The 22,271-nt window shown below is 45.3% G+C and overlaps 2 protein-coding genes across 2 annotated transcripts in view; one reads left to right on the forward strand and one right to left on the reverse strand.

The window, feature by feature from the left end:
* Positions 1 to 22,271, reverse strand: part of LOC138528064 (guanylate cyclase soluble subunit beta-2-like) — a 309,889-nt gene that overhangs the window by 192,285 nt on the left and 95,333 nt on the right. The gene's annotated exons all lie outside the window — the stretch shown is intronic.
* LOC138528807 (ribonuclease 3-like) lies at positions 12,829 to 17,789 on the forward strand. The gene is made up of 4 exons (XM_069640709.1): positions 12,829 to 12,912; positions 16,298 to 16,429; positions 17,013 to 17,190; positions 17,572 to 17,789. The coding sequence occupies exons 1-4, from the start codon at positions 12,829 to 12,831 to the stop codon at positions 17,787 to 17,789; spliced, it is 612 nt and encodes a 203-aa protein (XP_069496810.1).

Raw genomic sequence — 22,271 nt, forward strand, 5'->3', positions numbered from 1 at the left:
GTGTTAAAAAGTGTGGGAGCGGGCGAAGCATGCAATGATGCCTTACAGGAATTCATGGCCAACATACACACCCTTAGCACTTGAGAATTCAATATCAGTATATCATCATGTTGGCCTTCAATATTGCAACAATGCACTTTACTAGGAAAGGGGTGCTTTCATCCGGTTCTGCAAACATGTACAAGTGTAACACATGTTTCCAAAACACAAGGAGTTTTTTTGTTATTAATCTTTGACAAGACTGGAGGTTTACTAATGTTAACCATTAACTTATCCACTTTTTTTCTGATAGGCAGGAAACAGTACACTTTAAAGTACACTTGAAAGAACATCTTGTATATGTAGCATTTAGAGTACTTACTCGGCTACTAATGAAGCAGAGGCATGGCCCCCAGAACAAACAATTCACACAGGGTACATGCACACAAAGGTACGTGCAATGAGACCTACTTCCTTTTTCTTTGCTGCTTGCCACAGCAAATAAGTAGCCCACATTTCAGTATTCACTACTTACTTCTGTGTAATGGCTTGTAACAAAGAGGGTTGTAAAGTTTGTAAGATTTGTGGACAAGGAATGGTGGCTGGACACCCAATATGTTTGGGACCAGCTATGCCCTCGCCATAAAAGCCTTTTGACATGGGAAGTGAGACGCCAAATTGAAGAATTTTATACTCTGAACTGCTTTTCTTTTTCTTAATTTTGCTCTGTTTTCTTTTTTTCTTTTCTCTTGTTTTATACAGTGATGATATATGTAATTTAATACATACTGCTATTTTATTTTTAATTTTGTAATTTTGTGAAAAGTCGCGTTCTTTGACTAAAACACAATAAATTAAAAAAAAGCAAAGTCCCCAAGGTGTCCCTTGTCCCCCCAGATTTGATGTGTCTCCTATGCCCCTGCACACGTACATGGCGGAGGAGGAGCCTGAGAAACTCAGAAAGAAAAACCGCAGAGTTTTCAAACACAACTGCGTTGTGTTTCTGCCTGCTGTGGCTATCACTTTGGGTCTCCGGTGCTCCCCCATCAGATTCTGCCTAAATCTGATTTCCCATTTGGGGCTCTCGGGCTCCCCCCAGGGGACCACCGGAGACCCAAAGTGAAAGCCAAGGCAGGCTGAAACACAACGCGGTTGTGTTTCTGCCTAAATCTGTTTTCCCATTTGGGGCTCTCGGGCTCCCGGGGAGCCCGAGCCCCAAATGGGAAAGCAGATTTAGGCAGAAACACTGCAGCATTTAGCATTTCCCATTTGGAGCTCTCGGGCCCCCCGTGGGGAGCCCGAGAGCCCCAAATGGGAAATCACATTTAGGCAGAAACACTGCAGCATTTAGCATTTCCCATTTGGGGCTCTCGGGCCCCCCGTGGGGAGCCCGAGAGCCCCAAATGGGAAATCAGCTGTAGGCAGAAACACTGCGGCATGTAAACACAACTGCGTTGTGTTTCTGCCTGCCTTGGCTTTCACTTTGGGTCTCCGGTGCTCAGCCAAGGCAGGCAGAAACACAACGCGGTTGTGTTTGAAAACGCTGCGGTTTTTCTTTCTGAGTTTCTCAGGCTCATCCGAGTCGGAGGAGCCTGAGAAACACGGAAAGAAAAACCGCAGCATTTTCAAACACAATAACGTTGTATTTATGTTTGTGGTCACTTCAAAAGAGACCGCAAACATAAATACAACGTTTTTAAAGCTGCAGTTTTATTTCTAAGTTTTCCGGGCTCCTCCAGCCCGGAAAACTTAGAAAAAAAACCGCAGCTAGTGCTTATTTTTTTCTTAAAATAAATAGCACTTACCGAGATTCAGCAGCAGCTTTCCTGCTCTGGTCTCCAGTCCCCGTCCTCCGCGTACAGCACCAATGAAGGAAAAGCCACCCAGCGGTAGCTTTTGTTTACTACAGCTGGCTGGCTTTTCCTTCATTAGTGCCGCAAAAGCGAAAGCCAGCACAGGCAGGCATCCATTTCACAAAATGGATGCACCCATGTGCTTGCTTTTGCGAATTTTGAGCTTGAATAGCTCAAAATTTTACATAGGAAGTTTAAAAAAAAAGTGCTAGTATTTTTTTTTAATGTTGCCTATCTCTTTTTTAAATAAAAATTTTTAGCTGGACTACCCCTTTAAAGCTGAATGGCCGTGGTGTGGATGACATCTGTAGCACCCGCGGATGTGCTCTGATTACGCCATCTGCTAGATTGTGCCACCCCAGAACAGGTTCCTGGACAGAAAAACCATCGAAGAAATGGGATATCTGGCTAGCTCATTGAATGTTTTAGACATTGATCACGCTGTTTGATTATGAGTTAATATGTTAATACCGCATTTAGAAATTAATAGAAAAGATTCACTTGCTGTAAGGTTTCCAGATAGATCTATGCATGGTGTGTATATGTCTGTTGACAAGGGAATGACAACTCATCAGCACACTGTTGCTATTGGAGCCCTCAATGGCCCATGTTGTATTACATTTTAGAGCATGGCTTTCTTTTCGGATCCATCCTGTCTAAACCAATCAACATGCTCATGATGATGTCAATAAGGACTGGCATTGGCCACATTCTGCACATTCTCAACGTGCTATCTATGTCAAACCAAAGCATTTGCTCTTCTTCCACGCCCCTTTGGTACTTCCCATACCCTTCCCTCTGAGAGCTGTCAAAATCGAAGGGGAGGGTGTGTTAGAGAAGGGAGAATGGGGATCAGCGCCAGTGCTCCTCCTTCAACGTCAACGCTGAAAGAGGTGGCAGGACAGCGGAAGCTAAAACACTTTTGTATTAATATGTTTATCATGGTTGTCCTATAGCACCCGCCTCTGCAGGGCGTTCCTTCGCTAGCAATGTTCTGCTGAGATTTAACAAACTAAAATGGCATGTTCTTTGGGCTGTGACCCACTCAGGAGAATTCCAATGAGGTTCGTGCCTGTGTGGCATGGAATGTCAATACCCTTTTATCTCTCTTTGTTGTTGCTGCATGTCACTGCCATTCTCCTCCTCAATAGCACTTACATCAGTATCCAGCTAAGAGGTGGGGGGGGGAATGATTGAGAGTTATAGGCAGGGATGGATTGAGAACCAAAAGAGGCCATGGAAATAATATTCAAAGTGCCCCATAGTTGGAAATAACACTCGAAAGAGGCCCAGGGAGCAGAGGCCTACTGGGAAATCTCCAGAGTTCCCTATAATCCAGTCAAACCCTGATCACAGAGTAGCCAGAGAACAGCGCTGTAAAAGAAACAAAGCACTAAGCTAACCAGATAAAGTACACACACACACACACTCTCTCACACGCTCACACACGTGCGCACACACATGCACACATAGGCACACCCACACACAGACTCACGCATACACAGATGGGCACACACATTCACTAGCACTTACATCAGTATCCAGCTAAGAGGTGGGGGGGGGGAATGATTGAGAGTTATAGGCAGGGATGGATTGAGAACCAAAAGAGGCCATGGAAATAATATTCAAAGTGCCCCATAGTTGGAAATAACACTCGAAAGAGGCCCAGGGAGCAGAGGCCTACTGGGAAATCTCCAGAGTTCCCTATAATCCAGTCAAACCCTGATCACAGAGTAGCCAGAGAACAGCGCTGTAAAAGAAACAAAGCACTAAGCTAACCAGATAAAGTACACACACACACACACTCTCTCACACGCTCACACACGTGCGCACACACATGCACACATAGGCACACCCACACACAGACTCACGCATACACAGATGGGCACACACATTCACAAACACACAAACTCACACATGCACACACACACACACACGCGCGTCTAGAGGAGTGTGTGTGCGCTCTCCCTTCTCTTTTATGTCTTTCTTTCCTACACCTGGCACTGTGCCAACCGCACAGAATTTGTTCTCAGTGTTCTTGCTGCTCTTCAGGGAAGTGAGAGAGTGCAAGGGAAGGAGATACTGTGCACATGGGGATCATTGCACCTTGCCCACTTTATGACCCTCAGGTTAACCTCAGGCCATAATTTAGAAGTGAGCAATTATCTAGTGCTCATGACCCCTCCATAGACAATAAAGTTTGCGAATAAGGTTCCCCGCCATGCCATTTATTTAGTTTTTCATTTGTATAGCTCACACAAACCCCCAGGCATGAGGGAGCTGTAAAGAACCAGTTACATGTAGCCCAGAGCCAAGATACATAGGTTAGTAGAATACCCGGCGGTAATCCACATCACACCATGTCACATCATGTGCAGCACACAGGCATCCAGTTGATGGATTCATTGTTCATCAGGTTAGTTAAACAGCCAAGTTTTAAGGGCTTTGCGGAAGGGCCAATAGGATTCCTCTGCTCTTAGTGCATGTGGAAGGGGGTTCCATTGTGTAGCAGCAATGACTGGGAAACTTGACCCACTTGAATTTAGGTTGAACCACTCTGTGGGCCTGGTGGAATGGGTCTTGGTAATTCTTTGGACTGGGTATGGTGAGGCAGATTTGGAGAAACATCTGTGAGTGATTGTGAGTGTTTTGAATGATATTTTTTCCCCGATAGGGAGCCAGTGTACTGCTCTACAGGCAGACGATATGTGTTCCGATCTGGGAATGTTCAGGGCAGTGCGTATGATGTTGTTTTGGATGATCAGGAGTTTTTGTCTATAATGGGCTGAGGTACCGGCAAAAAGTACATTACAGTAGTCGAGCCTAGCACCCAACACCGCATGGGCGATCATCAGGGAGCTGTCTGTAGAGAGGGAGGTTCTGAAAGTGTTTAGGAGTTTGGTTGAATAGGCTGCTGAGCAGGATATGGCTCTTACTTGACGGGTTAGGGAGAGTGTGGTGTCTAGGTATACTCCAAGAGTTTTTACCGCTGGTGAGACTGGGATCAATGTGCCCTCGATGTTAAAGGATGAATACTCAGGGTCGAGCATTTTCAGCACAGCTGGGGGCCCAATGAAGAGCAATTCTGTTTTTTCATCATTGAGGTAAAGGCCGTGGGTTGCCATCCAGGTTTGGATAGTGGCATAGGTAGAGCTCAGGGTGGTGGCATAGTCGGAGAAGGTGCCAGAGTGGGGAAGAAGAAATTTGTGTTGCGTCCTCGTAAATGGTAAATGCTATGCCAAGGGAGCCCGGAGGTCGAAGAAAGGCTTTGTGAATATATTGTACAGAGTTGGTGAGACTCGCAAACCCTTGGGGTACCCCACAGTTGATAGGGGAGGGTGCGACACTCATTACTCTGCCCTCAAGGAAGGAAGCGATTCAAGGTGATGCTTCCAGGGAGAAGGCAGCTGTGGTAATGAGGTGGTGGAACAATATGTTGTTGTGGACTACATTCGAAGCAGCGGACAAGTATAGGAGGAGCAATAGGGCAGGTTTCTCCTCATCCCTAATCTCGTCCATCTGGTTTTTCAAGTCGAGGAGAGCTGACTCAGTGCCATGCCGTGGGCGGAAGCCAGATTGGTGGATTCCTAGGATATGTTTATTTCTAGGTGATGTTGAATTTGAACATATGATGCTCAATCAAGTATTTTTTTTCTCTTTATTTAGTTTTATTCCAAGCACATCACAATCAATACATGAGCTAGTATACAAATCAAATAACTAAGTTATCTATCCATCTTGTACTAACAGTTCATAAGAAACTAGCAAAAGCAATGCCCACCCTCAAGATTCTGTAATAAGACACAACAAGACTACATACCTCACAAGAAAAAACATAAACCCCTCACCCCCTACCTAACTCCTAACCCCAACTAACATTTATCAGAAGGTTACAATTATCTAACCTACATCTACCCAAACAGATCATTAAGGGTTTCCCATCTTTCTATATATTCACTCTCCTGATTGAGCCTAATGGATTGAGATTTCTCAAAATACGAAAGTAATTGCATGTCTGTCAGCCATTTCTCAATGTGTGGCTTTTTTCTAGTTTCCCACACTCTCAAGTATTTTTAATAGGAAGGAAACTGTTATGATGGGCCGGTAGGTGTTGGGTATAGCCGGGTCGAGAGTCATTTTTTTAGGAGGGGTAGAACACATGCTTCTTTGAGGCTCGAAGGTACAAGGCAGGACGAAAAGCAGGAGTTGACGACAGCTGTGAAAAACAGAGCCAGTGCTTCAGCACAATCTTTGATAAGGGGGACCGGGCAAACGTCCCCTTTGCATCTAGATGGCTTAAGATTTTTTAAGATGTGTAGGTTGTCTTGAACAGTGATTTTGTAGAAGCTGAACAGTGGGGCTCCTGGGGTGTTGGAAGTAGAGTTGTGGGTCGCCTTCGTGCCCTCGCAGGAGTGATTGAGGCTAGCCTGTTTGGCGAGTATTTTTTTATGGAGCATATCTATTTTTGCAACATAGAGTTCTGTATGCTGGTGCACCAATCTGGGTCTTTGGTCATGGTGGATGCTTGGGGGATTGGGGCTTCGTGTCCATTGAAGATGCAGAATAGTTCTCTAGTGTCTGAATTGATGTTGGCTATTCTTGTGTTGAACTTGCTAGCTTTAGCTCGGATGATGGCTTTTTATATTGTTTGGAGAGGATTGAAAAATTCTGTTTAAGGGCATCAGTGGGGTAGCTTTTCCAGGCAGTTTCAACAAGTCTTTTTCCGCTCTGAGAGCTGTAAGTTCCTCTGTGTACCAGGAATTGATATGAGCTACAGGTTTGGCTTTGTTAGGTACTAACGGTGAAATGGTGTTGATTGCGTTAGTCAGTGTTTTATTGTAGAGATCCACTAGGCACTTGGCATCAGAGATGTTAAGGAGCTCTGGTTTGAGTGCATCGAGGAATGGGGAGAGAATATCTTTGATTAGTTTTCGGGAGCTGCAGGCCAGGGATGGTGGTAGCAGTTTAGTGGGTGGTTTGGTTTGTAAGCCAAGGGGGATCATGAAGGTGATGATGTGGTGGTCTGACCACAGACAGGGAGTGTTGGTTTTGACTGAGATGTGGCAGTTGAGGTCCGCTAGCCAGTCCAGGCAATGCCCTTTATTATGTGTGGGGTTGTGGAGAAGTTGGTTGAAGCCTAGCACGGTTAAGGAGTTTGCTACTGAGGTGGCTGGTAAGTCGGTGTGGTCATTAAGGCCTAGATTGAGATCCCCAAGGAGAACCACTTGTTAGGCAGGCTTGAGACTATCTCCAAGGGTAAGAAGTAGGTCTTCGTCAAATGTGAAGATGGGGCCAGGTGGGCGGTAGACAAGGTGTGCAGGGATAGTGTTAGTGTGGGTGGTGGTCAGATTAAGTGAAAGGATGTCATAGTTTTTGCTAAGTGAGGTGTTGAGTTGTCTGATACGTTGGTGGTCTTTGTCAAAGAGAGCAACTCCCCCACTTCTGGAGTTTAGTCTATCACTTCTGAAGATAGTGTAGCCAGGTGGGGTGTTGAGGGATAGACCCTTGCTGGATGCTGCGTCCAGCCAGGTTTCTGTGATAGCGAGGGCATCTAGGTCTTTTACTGTCAATAGGTTGTGGATGTCTAAGGCATGAGCAGGTAGTGAACGAGCATTGGCCATGGCTGGGTGAGGGTCGGGATTGAGGGTTTGCAGGTGCCACCTTCTGAACTATGAGTGACCTGGTACATGGGGGCGGGGGTGTGGGTGGCCCGACTGGAGGGGACAGCGACAGGGCTGGGGTTATGCTTGTCAGTCACATTGGGGGACTGGTAGGTGGTTGAGGCAGGGCTGTACATGGGGGGCGCTATTAATAATGTTAGCCATAGACAGATTACTGACAGGGGCTATACCATAGGCACTGGTACTGTTGGCCATCTTGGGCTCAGCTAAGTAGTCCATGGACATACTGTTCGAGGCAATGGGTGAGCAGGTAGTTATTACATTGGGGAGACCTCTAGACTTTTTGGATATGGCATTTGTGGGAAGAAGCATACTTTCCTCACACAGGGGCTTCATGTTGGTGTCATTAGGGGCAGCAACACTGGGAGTGTGCACAGAACTTGCAGGAACTGGTGTACACCTTACAGAAAGACTGATTTTGTTCAGCTGATTTTAGGTGGCCTACAAAAAGCGAAAAAGGTGACATTGCTTTGCCCCCCACCTCCACCCCCTCCTCACTCATCCCCACCGTCTCTGGCGGGATTTGTCCGAAATCGGGGATTTCACCGCTCAGCCCCCCACCCTCAGCCCCCACCACCTCCCTCCCCACCAAGACTCCCCCAACATAAACGCACACATGCACGCAATGCACACACGAACACACACGCACACAAACACCCATTCTCTCCCGACGGCATGGCATGCCCGTGTTCCCCTGTGCGCGCTCGTGTGCGGCAGTGGCACGACAGTTTGATCTTTTTTAAATATTTTTTTTTTAAACGATTTATTGACTTACGACCGTTTTGTTCATTTTTACCAAAAATTAAGATTCCTTTTTTTTCATTCTTTCTATGTGTGAGTTGAAAGTGACATTCGCACTTTAATAAACATGTATCACCATGTTTCTTTACCATTACCCTTTTTCCTTGGACATCTCATGCTCTGCTTAAGTTATTATTTGAGATGTCTGGCTCTAGAAGTATAAGTTAGCAACCTTTATAAAAAAAAAGGTGCAGTTGCGGAAATGAGGGAGTGGCATTACCAATGAAGACTATTATCCAGTGTCGTTAGGTACAGTACATTCGCAAATACAACCCCCCATTATTGAGAGCATAACAGAGCCCACAAGGAGCAAGTTACTAATCAGTTCATAAATGATATGTATACCTGACAAACATACATTTCACACATAAGCTCCAAACATGCGAAAGATCAAAATACTCAGTACAATAAACCCCTTTACCCTCCTGTCCCTACCACATTCCTTTACATGAAACGCAAGTACTCATAACATACTCTTTGTCCATTCACACAAATCTTCACCACAACGAATCCAGCCAGCTCCCATTTCACATTTCTTTCTTCCCTTGAAAGAAAACTTCAAAATATACTTTTAGCCCAGGAGCAGAAGGTACCAGTTTAGTTAAAGTGCGGAGACTGACAGACACGCACACACAATTACACAATCACACACAAAATAAAAGCATTTCTCATGGATAATTGTACATATATTTGTTTTTCGGTAGGACTCACAGAGGCGTAGCCAGGATTGTCTAACAAGTGGGCCCTAAAGCTAATGCAGTTGGGCCCAGTGCAGTGACATTAACATTTGTAAATGCGCAAAGAAAGCTGTTGAGTGGGCATTTAGAGATTTTGAGTGGGCCGTGCCTGCTCAGGCCCTACCCTGTCTATCCTGTCTATGCCTCTGGGTAAGAGAAGGTTTTGAGCTTGGAAGGTTTCAATTTAATATCTGGTAATCGAAGCAGGTTCATGGGCGCCCCCTGTCTGTTCAATATTGCCTGGCAGCTCCACACAGGTTTAGTCTGAAGTCAAGAAATGTAATTAGCACAGGGACATCGTTATTGACCCCCCTCTTAGCTAATCAGAATGTTTAGAGTGCAGGCAACTACTGCCATTGACTGTATTCCGAACATTCTGTCTTCAGAAGCAGACAGGGAAACAACAATGCAATTTCCTAGCAAGAATTTGTTTTTAACAAGACAATTCCTCACTGGGAGAACCGTTTTATGCTGCATCATGCTATTTTACACACAAAAGAGAAAGAGAAAACACTGGAAAATGATTTGCCTTTCTTAGAAACTGTTTACTTTTACATGACACCGAATGCTTGTTCATGTTAAACCTATTTCCAATTTAACCAGGTTGCAATTAAAATTCTTAACTATTAGGACAACCATGTTATTTAAATTCTGCAAAATAAAACAACATTCAATTTACTAAGTTTGTCTATTTATTTTACTCACTCAAAAAGCACCAATTTTAACTTCAACATGAAAACTCCAGAACATGTATTGCTACGAAAACCATGTGCTAATAACCTTATAAACCCAAGGAGGGTCATTGTCGCTTGGGATAAGGACCCTTACCCCAACTTATGGCAGGTCATTATCCTTCAATAACAACTCCTCTCTTTTTAAACATTTTTTATTTATTTATTTGCATTTTAGTTTGTTAAAACTTTTAGCCGGATCAGACGTATTAGATATCATTTTTTTCAGAACCATCCGTCCTATTTAGTTCCGACATAGTGTTTGTATTTTTGTCAAATTGCTTTATCGTCGTTCCCAGACCAGACATTCTTTTAGAAACGTAATTGTTGCAATCACTAGGGAGGTCATCGCCCCTCTCAGCAGTTGTTTCCACCAGTCATCAGCTGAAGGTGCCGGGTGTTTTCCAAGAAACATGAAAATGATCTTGTCCTGATTTACGTCAATGCGGTGCATGTCGTGAGGGTGTGTTGCTGGTCTTCCAGTGATCCTTCACTGTTACAGAATCTGCAAGTCGTATTTCGCGGTCCCTCTTTGTTTCTTACTGCCAGGACCTCCTTTATGTTATACAAGTTGAGTCTCATCCTTATGAACTGTGTCATGTATTGAGGGTCCGGAAATGTGCTTAGGTAGCCTGGGGTGTTTCCTAGGGCTCTGATTTCCAGTTATAACTTCTGATGTAGTCTGTATTGGTTTTCCTCATCACACGTTTGTATCCAGTCGTTTTCCCACAGTTTTTTTCTCCTTTATTTAGATTTCTGCGTAAATCCTCTAACGTAGCATTCGCCAGGTCCAACAGTTCTCTGCAGGCTGTTGCCCATTTTTGCACTGCTTTTTCCTGTCCTTTCTCTAACTCGTTTTTTGTTATTGCCAAGATAGGTGCTTTGTCTTCTTTCATACATTTGCCGTAAAACATCTTCCAGTTTACAGTTGTTTTTAGCAATGTCAGGCCTAGTTTCCTTCTAATTACCTGGATTGGGGTTGATTTTGGGAGACTTAATACTCTCTTCCAAAACAAGCCCTCCTGGTGTTCCTACTGTTTCTTCGGGAACTGTATCAGTGAATCCGCGCCATATGACATTATTTCTGTCCCGTTACCTTTATAAAACTCTATCAGTGGGAGTAACGAATATCAGAAATATTTCTGTTCTCCATTTCCACTCAGCTTTTGCTGACTATCATCCCCAGATACTTAAATCGGCTTACTTTTTGTAGCCTACGGCCTCCCAGTTTCCAGTGGAATGCCTTTGATCGCTTACACCTCTGACAGTTAGACACAGGATTTCCGTTGTGCTGGTGTTGATTTGAAGGCCGTTTTCAGCCACGGATTCCTCCAATCTACTCAGTTGTCTCTGAAGTCCTGTCTCTGTGAGGTCCATGAGCACTAAGTCGTCTGCGTAGAGCAGACGGCTCACGTTCTCTCCATGCATTTTTGGTTGGAAGCTTTTGCAGCACGCCATGAATGGCCCCAGGTTGGAGAGGTAGAGATTGAAAAGGGCAGGTGCTAGCGAGCAGCCTTGTTTCACTCCCCTGGCTGTTTCGATCTCTGCTGTCAATTGTCCTTCCAGGTTTAAACGCAATCTCATACTTTTGTCTGTGTATAAGTCCTCGACTTGCGCCACCAAGTCTTTAGGGCAATTCCAGACTCTCGTTTTGTTCCACAGCCGCTGCCTATTTATTGTGTTGGATGCTTTTGCCAGGTCGACAAACACTAGGAACTTTTTGGTCTTCTTTCTTCTTACTTGCTCCATTACCATTGATAGTAGTAAGGTCGGGGCAAGGTACCCCGTCCTTTGATAGCAGTAAGGTCGGGGCAAGGTACCCCGTCCTTTGATAGCAGTAAGGTCGGGGCAAGGTACCCCGTCCATTGATAGCAGTAAGGTCGGGGCAAGTACCCCGTCCTTTGATAGTAGTAAGGTCGGGGCAAGGTACCCCGTCCTTTGATAGCAGTAAGGTCGGGGCAAGGTACCCCGTCCTTTTGCAAAGCAGGCATTGTTGACACATTCTACTGAAGATGTCATTTTTTTGTTTTCCTTTTTCCCATCCTCTTGCCAGGTAGCTTTCAGAATGCTATAGTCACTTACGTCTCTGTGTAGGACTTCGAATACTGTTATGTCATCGATTAGATTTCTTGCTACGAAGATGTAATCTATCACGGATGTTTGCTCCCCTCTCTTCCAGGTTGGTTTGTTATATTTGGTGGCTTTGAAGTGGCCATTTAGGACGTGGAGGTCTCTGCTTTCCATTAGCTCCATCCAGAATAACCCTCTTTGCTTTTGCAGGTTTGGGCCCCTATTGTCTCTTTCGTCCGAGTCCTTCTTACTTGCTGCACATTGTGAGTTGAAGTCTTCAGATACTATTAGCGATGTTTCCTCCTGTGTGTAAGCATCGTCAATTGCCGTAGCTACATTTTCCGTCATGTTGTGGATCTTTATAGCTGTACTGTTCCAGTATATATTTATTATAGCAAGTTGTTTTGTTATTCCCTTCCGTTCTTTTGGCCCTAGCCCTCTCAGTCTTTCGGAGGGTTAGTTGGACGTAGGGGCCAATGTTTTTATATTCGGTCACTTCGTACTTCATACAGTTTTTGACTAGAGTCAACAGTCCGGTAGAAAGTCGGCCTCTTTCGCTGCTTAAGGCTGGGTTTAGGAAGGAGTTATATCCGTCCAAGGTAGTCTTCGAAGTCGTCCAAGTTTCTTGTAGGCATATAAAATCATAGGCATTCAACTTGGTCTCCCATCACTTTAGGAGTTGTGCATGTCCTCTGGTGTACCACAAGATCAATGTGAATAGGGGTTTCCCATTTTTTTTTGTCCAGTTATTTATTTGCGTTCTTCTCTAATGCAGCGGGCAGCCAGGACCAGTAGTCATCCTCTTGTGTTTCCACGCGGCTTTGGTTTTGTGTTGCGCTTTTCTCGTCGGTGGATTTTCGTCCTGTGTTACTGGTTGTAAAAGGAACATTTCTTGTTGATTGACAACATCTGCAAAAGCTCTGTTCATGTTCTACCGGGTGGATGGGAAAACAGAAAAGCGTTCTGGACACTCTACATGAAGGCGTTATCTGGGGAGAGGGGGACAGTCTTAAAAACTAGTTCTCATCTTTGCAGCCCGGGCAGCCACAGCACACTTCAAGTAAAGCCCTCCTGACAGGCATAATATCCGTATGGCAAATGTTTTCAGATAGTAGGGTTTGTGGCTAAGAGAGTTTTGGTGGAGAATGCGTTCCTCTTCTTCCATTTTGGAATGGAATGAAGAGTAACTATTGTTTTAGAATGACGGGTCATTACTTGGCTGCAGAACAAAAGCACAAGCAGTGTGCAAACACACATTCCAGCTGATAGTCCCTTTAAACTCCATCCTCCCTGCATCCATGGTGATGAGGATCTGTGGACCTGATGATGTCAGCTCCACCCCCACTGGTGCTGGGAATCTACCCGCAAATAACTATTGGTTGTGTGCCCAATCAATATTCAAGGTGGGCGGGCCCTGTAGCACTTGTGCTGCACTCCAGGCCCTCCCTTCCTCCTCATGGGATGAGTATGATGAACATCTTAATGTGCGGCCAGACATCTTAGGAATTAGGGCCCCTCTGCCTAACTCTGAAGAAGAGTTTGTAGGATACCCGCAGCATGGATGCTGGAAGCAACCCATCCGCCCCAGTCCCAAGATACTTGCTCTGCCACAGTTTGCTGCAGTGGGGCCGGGGGATATGCACTGACATATATTGACTCCTGGTGTTTTAAAGGTTCTGAGACCTTGGGAATTCTTAAAAGCCTCTGTTTTATATATACACGCTTGCTTGTCCGTAGCCCCATCACTAATTGTGATTGATTGATTGAAAACCTTTATTCGGCATCAGGCATTAGGTACAACATAATACATTAGATTGCAAACACATTCAACAAACTGATTTGGGCATAAGCCATTGAATGCAACATAGTACCTTTCCAGAATACATTCCAGTACTTCAGAATTCCAAGGAAGACAAAAACTACCAAATGGTTAATACTGCACCAGATTCTTCATAAAATGTATCTAAAATGATTACAATACTTGGTTAATAAACTCAGACCATGTGATGTTAAGTGCTAGTGCGTGTGACGCACGATGAGGCTGCATCGGTGTATACTTGCTAATAATCGGTTCCTTTGTAACCAAGCCCGGTGTATGCATTTTGAGGCAAAGAAGTCCACATTCACATTATCTCATGATCTGCAGAACAACATTGCATCTCTTGTCGTTCAACGGTTTCAGGTGTCTTCCTATAAGATCTTTAAATCCAGGGCTAAAGTCGAGGGTACACGCGGGGGGACGGAGTCCACCCACTTTATTCAGAAGGTGGACTCAGTCCCCACCCAGCTAAAAGAGAAACATTGGAAGTCTTCTTTGAATTCATGAATTAAAGCCGACCTGTGGGGTGAAACCGCAGTCGACAGGTTTGTAGGCTGGACACTTCACCACTGCACTATATAACCTGATGAAGAATAACAAACAACTCAAGGTGAAATATCCCATTTTGGTACTGCAAGTCCCAGGGAAAACATTTGTATTGGTTCTTAGAGCTTGAAAAATGCCCTTCTTTTAATGTTTTCAAAAGCACTATTAGAAGAAAATATCCTGTCTTGGTTTTGTGTGAGTGTGTTGATTTTATGAAAGGCAAATCCCCTTCGTCCTGCTCAATTTGGGTTCTTATGCAAAGCCAATTTAATGAAATGTGCATATTTTACCTTGGTATGCTAATTTCTGGCGACATCACATCCCATTGCATTTGTTGATGAGTCCCCCCACTTTAATTTTTAGGACTTGACCCCTGTTTAAATCCCTCACCTATGGTCATGAAATGAAGGGAGCTATCAGCTGCGGCTCCAAAGAACAGACAGTCCGCACCCCGAGTTCTTATGCCCACAGCACACTAAAGCCTTAGAATCAGCAATTCCAATCAGAAGATCAGTGTAATTGTGTACTCTCAAGTCACGCGCTTGATATTCTATTCTGTCTGCCAAATGCATTCACCTTTCAAAGACATCCATCAATCACAGATTCCTTTGCCGTGTTTCGGCACCAATATTGTACTGTCTAAAATTTGGCAGGCTTTGGAGGAAAGTGGCTGAGAAAGACAACTAATACTATATGAATAACTGTGAGCTGTGACTAAACTAGGGTGCTTAAAGAGAAAAGTCACAGATAAGCGCTCACGATCCCCATTCACACCTGCTGAGAGGCACAGGGTGGCCTTATAAATTAGACTGTGGGCAGATGGTGGTACAGCTCAGCTTCACACGGTATCATCCTAATGCCGGCTCTGCAGGCTTTCTGCTGTGTAACTGGGCTTCAAACCCGATACTCTGAAAGGAGATCCGCAGATTTTACTGAGGGCAACACACCACACCTACTCCTTGGTTGGAAGGGGGCCATTTTCTCCCCTCTGCTAATTGCAGAGAGAGGACCACTCTCCTTAACACTGGCATGTGACCATTCCCCCGTGCAATGTTTATTGCTTGCTCCACGAAGTGCAAATGCATGGAAATGTAGGAGATCTTCAGCTTCAAAACATGCTTTGAACTTCGTAGTGCAATGGTAGTTGCCCACTGACGTGTATTAGCATGGCATGAGGCATTTCCATGAATTCCTATGGAATCCACCCGCTTTTACCAGCTGCAAAAAGCTGGCGCATTCCATAGGCATCTAATGAATATCTGCCAATCCTCAGAATCGGATGCTGACTAATACACATTTGTTTTGGAAAGGTGGAGCGCATGGGATGGTGGGCATGTAGGTTTCGTCCTGGGTACCAGACGAGCTAGTCAAAATCTAAGAGAATCCCTTTGACTGACGAATAAGGTAAAAACCATGAGTACATTTCACACATGGTTTTTACTCTTCATTTACTGCTCTGGGAGATTGCAAAGTTCCCCCCTAAAATGGGCCAATGTCAGGGAGGATTTGTTTTTCAGGACTCTCAGTTTATGCAGATAAGGCACAGTGACAATAAATGATTTGCCCAGGATCACACACTTTGCTTAAGTGGCGAAACCAGGAATTGAACTCAGTCGGTGATTGAAGCAGTTGGCTACATACCTTCCCACCTATATTTAATATATGTATTTTTTAAGGTTTGGGTTTGAAAAGATGAAATAATAGTTTTATAAAAACACATTTAAAAGTACACAAATTCCATAAAACACTAACCCGAAAATATTGAATTAATTGCACTTATCAGCGAAGGACACAGATCTAGCCTGACCGGTAATGCGGGACTTGACATCCAGGCTCACTTTCAGTCAGGACTTGAGAATGTCTTTTCATGGTGGGGAAAGATTTCCCTGTGGCCATGGAGACCCTGTAATAAGAGACTGTGTACAGACATTCCATCCTCAGAACCTGCGCCCACTTCCACCTCAGCAGCCCTTCTTCACTGCCCAGTACAATTATGGGCAACCACCTGTTGCTCCAACTGCCTTCACTTCTCCCCCCAAATGTTGAGATTTTGGCTTCACGTCCAGAATATATTGCTTAGCCACCATCTGTGCCCCTACCACAAACTCCAAATGTGACCTACGCAGCTCCCTGCCCTGAGTACATATCCTTCCGACCACCAGTACCCCCTGCACCTCAAAATGCACTCAGCCTACTTCCTCCCAGGCCACCCTTTCCAAATAACTAGGTACACCCTGCCTTTCCTCATCCACAAGCTTTTTCTCTGGGCCTCCCGCCTTGCCACCTCCAGATAACATTTCTGTGGGTCCATGTGTTAATATCCCCACAAAAATATCGCCATGCAAGAATATCGCCATATGTTTCTGGTGATATTAAGCCATGGAACCTGCGGGGGATACCCCTACAACCCCCACAATTTTTTTAATAGAGCGGGGGACACCCCCACAGCCCCCGGTACAAATAACCCCATAAATTATCCCCACTAAAAATATCGACTATGGCCTTACCCCACGCCCATATATATGGCGATATTATTGGTGGGGATAATATTACCTGATACCATTCCCGTACCAGGATCCCCAGGAGGACAAACGGAGTATCCTTATATATTGCTTCCTTCATTGTATATATTTACAATGCCACCCCCACCCATAATACCTCAGCAAGTTAACTATCAGCCAATTTACGCCACAAGCTAGGCCCAGCAGTCGTTTCCTCCCGCTCCACCCCAACCTCCAAATGTCAATAGTTTCCAGCAAAGTTCAAGTTCACATCCAAGCAGCAGCAATTATTAGCACATGAATAAATACCAAGCAGAGAAGTTCCAAAATGAACGAAGGTCTTCAGAAAGGACCATACACTATGACGAGCATGGTCACAGGGAATATAGTCACAGTGAGAAGCACCGCTCTGACAGCGATGTAGAGAGAAGAGACCAAAACAGGAGCCCCAACAGCAGGAAGCAAGAGAGCAGTAGTCGACACAGATCAGAATATGATTGCGGAAGGTCGCCACCAACTCGGGGGAGATCCCCACCACCTAGAGGAAGACCACCTCCTCAGCAAAGAACTTCTTCTCATGGAAGAGCACAGTCTCATGGAAGAGCACAGACTCATGGAAGAGCACAGTCTCATGGAATAACACTCCCTGGTCAGTGAAGTAGCACACGCAGCATGCAGAGGCATGGGCACCGTGAGAGACGAAGATCCCTGTTTATGGAAAGGTGGTACAAGAAAGAGTGCAAGAGAACACAAATCCCACCTCCTGGACAGACCAAAAAAAAAAGCTAGACTGGAATATGATGGTGTCTCTGGGAGAGGCAGCCATATTAACGAAAATGTGCTGCCATCAAAGCCTCTTTTGAAGAAACTCTCACTGAGAGCGAGTTAGATGAGAATGAAGAGCTTCTGAGAATAGTGTGTCCCCGCTGTACAATTCCAGAGAATTACTACTCTAGTGACCCAATGGACCTAGTGGGTGACTCCACTGTTGTTGGAACGAGTAAATATGGCCCAATGTCATGGAGGACCTGTTTCTCAGGACTCCAACTATTTGCAGATAAGGCACAGTGACAATAAATGATTTGTCCAGGATCACACACTTTGTTTATGTGGCGAAACCAGGATTTGAGGCCAGTTGGTGATTTAAGTAGTTGACTATACGCTTTCCCATTTATATTTAATAAATGTATTTTTTTAAGATTTTGGTTTGCAAAGATTAATTAATAGTTTTATAAAAACACATTTAAGAGTTCACAGATTCCATAAAACACTAACCTGACATTTTTTAAATCGTTTTAGAAACATGTCGAGCAAAAATAGGATTATGGGTTAATATTACCCATTCAACTTTATTTTCCAGAATTGGCTGCCATTAACAGTAGATAGATCACAATGAGCGTCAAATCATGCTTCCTGTAACATTACATTATGAAAGGAACATGACCCAGGCATCATAAAAATACAGCCCATACTGCTAGCAATACTCTGCAGGTGATGAAACAGCATGTCATTTTATATTGTTAAATGTTAAATGTTAAAGGTATTTGTACCGTGCACCGTCACCAACGGAATTGGTCCCCAGGTCTCTGGTGGATCTGTAAATGATAAGGTGGGGGTGGGGTGGGTTAGTAGTCAAAGAGGGAGTAGGATAGTGAGAGGAGTGGTGTTCTGTTGGCAGCTTCAACTCGTATACACCAGATGCTGAGCTTTGGTGCGGGTATTGGATCGGTGACAGGTCACGTGTGCTCTTGGTCCGGCTCATGTGTTGTTGCAGTGTTGTGAAGTGCATGCGGCTTGTTGTGCGAGAGATGGTTGTGTGAGTTTTTTGAGTGAGATAAGTATGCAGAGTTTGAGCTTATATGGGTTAGTGGGTTACCTGACCTTTGGCACGCTAGCATTTGCAGTTCTGTCCTAGTGTGGCGCCAGTTGACCCCCACAACTCTCTCTGGATGCGGCGCGGGCAAATGTTCAGAACTCTCTCCGTGTGTGGGCAAGCCAACATTCACAGTCCCATCCCGATGCGGTGCAAGCTAGCGTCTAGTGATCTGTCCAGGTGTGGGCCTGCTATAATTCGCAACCCTATCTGGATGCTACGCAGGCTGGTGTTCACAATTCCAAGTGTGGCACACGCCAACATTCAAGTTTCATCTAGGCGCGGGCTTGCTATCCTTCAATCAATCCCATCTAGATGCGACGCAGGCCAATGTCTACAATTCTATGTGTGGCCTGTGCAAGTCTTCAGGTTTCGCATAGGTGCGGGCATGCTAACGTTCGAAGTCCTATCTAGATGCGACGCTGGCTAATATTTCACAAATCTATCTAGGTGTGGGTATGTTGGCATTAAGCTTTCACCTAGGTGCGGGCATGCCAACATTCATGGTCCTCCCCCCTCTCTAAATTCGTTTTTGCTGCCACCATTACGATAGGACCTGAAGCCTGTCAAATAGTCTTTAGGGCAGAACAAGGGTGTTGCCAGCTCCCTGTATGTATCCTCTTGTTCGTTGCACCAGCTAAGATCCCTCAACCAGGTGTCCACCTCTGGAGGTTGCTGCGCCCCCCAGCCAATAGCCACTCGTGCTTTGCTCACAGGAGTGCGAGACCAAGGAGCCTGCCGTCCCGTTTTGGAAAGCACTGAGTGAGTACTAAGAGGCAGAGCTCCGGAGTGAGAAAGATGTCAGTGCCGGTTATCTCCCTGAGCACACTGTGTGTAAGGGGCCACCCCAGCGCAGTCCCACGCCACATGCAGGAAGTCAGCGTCAGCCATTGTACAGCATGGGCAAGCGCCTTGGGAGGCGGGGTCGCAGTTCTTAATCTTCCTAGGGGTCATGTAAACCTGGTGGATGAATTTGAACTGGAGCAGCTTGTGCTTATAATTCATGGAGACCTTTGTTGACTTGCACGTTTATAAGTCTGCAGTCACCCTCCAGTATTTCATGCCCAAGGGCACTTTCCCATGTCCATCTGGCAGCCTTGAACTTACCCGTTCGCCACCCTGAACCATCCCATACATCACAGAAATAGTGTGCTGTTTTTGATCTTTGGACATGAGTAGCTACAGCACATTGGAGGGATGGGTGGGAAAGTGCTGAGAGACCCTGCAATCTTGGCCTTGACCCTGTGCTATATCATTTGCTGTAATGTTATGCAGATTTGTAGAGCGCACCGGTCACCAACATGGGCGTCATGGTAAAAGAAACTGGAAGGGGAGCAGGGACCTAAAACAAAAAAGGTTTTCAGAAGACACGGAAATGTTACAAGATTCTCAGTGGCAGAGAGAAGGGGGCGTAGGAGCTTATTCCACAACTGCGCATCCGCCACAGAAAAAGCCTGACCACCGAGACCTGGTTGAGAAAAGCAGGGCACCAAAACTAGAGAAGCTGCCGCAGATCGTAAAGGACGTGCGGGACATAACGGCAAAATTGATCTTGTAAATATTCCAGTTTCAGTGGTTGAAAGCCTGCAATAGAAATGTTCGAGGGAGAAAAGACCGAAGATTATTTTTCTGAAATAATCCTTGGTCTTTTCTCCCCTGAACATTTACAACTTGGACCCGCCCCTACCCACACCCCTACCACACCCCCACCACACCGACACCCCCACGACACGCCCCCCAGCCAACCGTCTATTTACCTTGTGTCCCTTTGACGCCTGTTCCCTTTCACTTCCGTAATCGGGAACCAGTGCTGCAGGGTCCTTTTCTTTTTTTTTTTCAGGACGGCTGCGGTGGACATCCCCGCAACAACCACAATATAGTGAGCAAGGGTGCGGGGGACACCCCTGCAGCTCCCATAGTCCACTTTCTTTTTTTTGTTGGGATGCCTGCGGGGGACACCCCTGCAACCTCTGCTCACAATAAAGTGAGCAAGGGCGAGGGGGACACCCTCGCAGCCTCCAGCACCGAATGCGTGATCTGGTCGAACTTTTCGGGCTGTTCCGAATTTTCAAACGGCTGAAGATCGGCCAAATCATGCATTCGGACATTTTTTATTGATCATTTTGGCCTAAACGCTGTAAAAGACACAATGAAAAATGCAAAGGGCTTTAAATTCAACACACTTGGAGACCAGTAGCCAGTGGAGAGACTCATGAATCGGGGAAATAGAAGCTCATAAAATGGAGCAAGAAGCAACTCTGGCAAGCACTTTCTGCACGATTTGAAGGCAGTGGAAAAGGTAAGCAGGTTGAGCCAGGGAGAGGGAATTGCAATAATCCAAGGTCCCAGAACAGTGGAAGCCACAACAGGTGGCCGAAGGTGTGTAGGGAAAAAGGCTGAATTTTATGAACGACCCTAGGTTTGAAGTGGACCTTCTGACAGACGGCACTAACTTGTGCCTCTGCAGACAAAGAAGAGGAGATCTTAAAGCCAAGTTCTTTGACCATAGAAACCGGCACAGATAGCGGCCCAAGGGCCAAGGGCCAGAAAGCAGGTGTCCAAAAAGAAGCTGCAGGCGATGGGCCACCAACCAACACTTCAGTTTTGTCCCCATTAAGATATAGCCAATTATTGCTCATTCAGGTATGGGCTGCAAGGAGACAAGAACGACTCCGTTCAGCACCAGACTATAGGGTAAGGGAAAGTCAAACTAAAATCTGCATGTCATCTACGTATGAATAATAGCTAAAGCCAAAAGATTGATTAAGTGTAGTTAAAGGTTGAATATAAACATTAAATAACAAACTTGGGGGACACCAGAAGTGATAGAAATGGGTGCTAAAAGAAAGCGCGGCAAGGAAAGAGACTGAGAATGATCTGATAAAAAGGAGTGAAACCAGACCAAAACTCAACTAGAAATACGAGCTGATGAAAGCCTGTGCCTCAGAATAAATTGATCAATGGTCTCTTAAGCAGCGGAAAGTGCTATGGAAATCAGTGCTTCAACACCACCCTGGTCCACTAGTCGAGCCAGGCCATCAACTACTGAAACCAAAACAGTTTTGGTGCCCCGACCAGGCCGAAAGCCAGACTAGAAAGGATCGAGAAAACAGGAGTTCTCTAGAAATTAGTGCAACAGGGGAGTGACCAAAGATTCAAGCAATTTCATAAGAAAAGGGCAAAAGGTAGCTGGAAGAGAAGGATCAAGGGAAGGTATCTTCAACAAAGGGGTCACCAGGGCGTGCATAAAGCTAAGAGGGATGGAGCTGGTCGGAAAGAAGTGATAAACTGCAGACACTATTGCAGGGCAATAGAAGGCATGATAGCTTTCAAGACCGATTACGGGATAGCATCAGAGGGAGATGTATATTTTAAAGAATTGGTGGCCCTAACAATATCCTCCAGATCAAAAAGCGGAAAAGAGGGCCAAAGGTGAGTATGACTTGCCACCATAGAGAAAGCAGAGTCAGGGGAAGAATGTAACACAGAAGCAGAAATGTTCTGTTGAATACTGACAATCTTGTCATAGAAGAAGAGAGGTACAGATGCAGACAATTTTTGAGAGGGAGAAATAGAGTTCGAAGAAGGACCCGAGGACAGTGATGAAACAAGCTTGAACAAGTCCCTCGGCTGGTTGACCGCAGATTCCAGCTGAATGGTGTAGTAAGCATGTTTGGCCA

The sequence above is a fragment of the Ambystoma mexicanum genome, chromosome 7q, assembly GCF_040938575.1.
Source record: "Ambystoma mexicanum isolate Mex_15411 chromosome 7q, UKY_AmexF1_1, whole genome shotgun sequence".
Lineage (NCBI taxonomy): Eukaryota > Metazoa > Chordata > Amphibia > Caudata > Ambystomatidae > Ambystoma > Ambystoma mexicanum.

Bases quoted from the DNA above. Each gene is read 5' to 3' on its own strand.
- LOC138528807 (XM_069640709.1), top strand. From the start codon at position 12,829: ATGAAGGCGTTATCTGGGGAGAGGGGGACAGTCTTAAAAACTAGTTCT. The intron at 12,913-16,297 runs GTAAAGCCCTCC...TATATTGCTTAG, and splicing joins GCAGCCACAGCACACTTCAA to CCACCATCTGTGCCCCTACC. The intron at 16,430-17,012 runs TTTCCAAATAAC...AGCAATTATTAG, and splicing joins TACTTCCTCCCAGGCCACCC to CACATGAATAAATACCAAGC.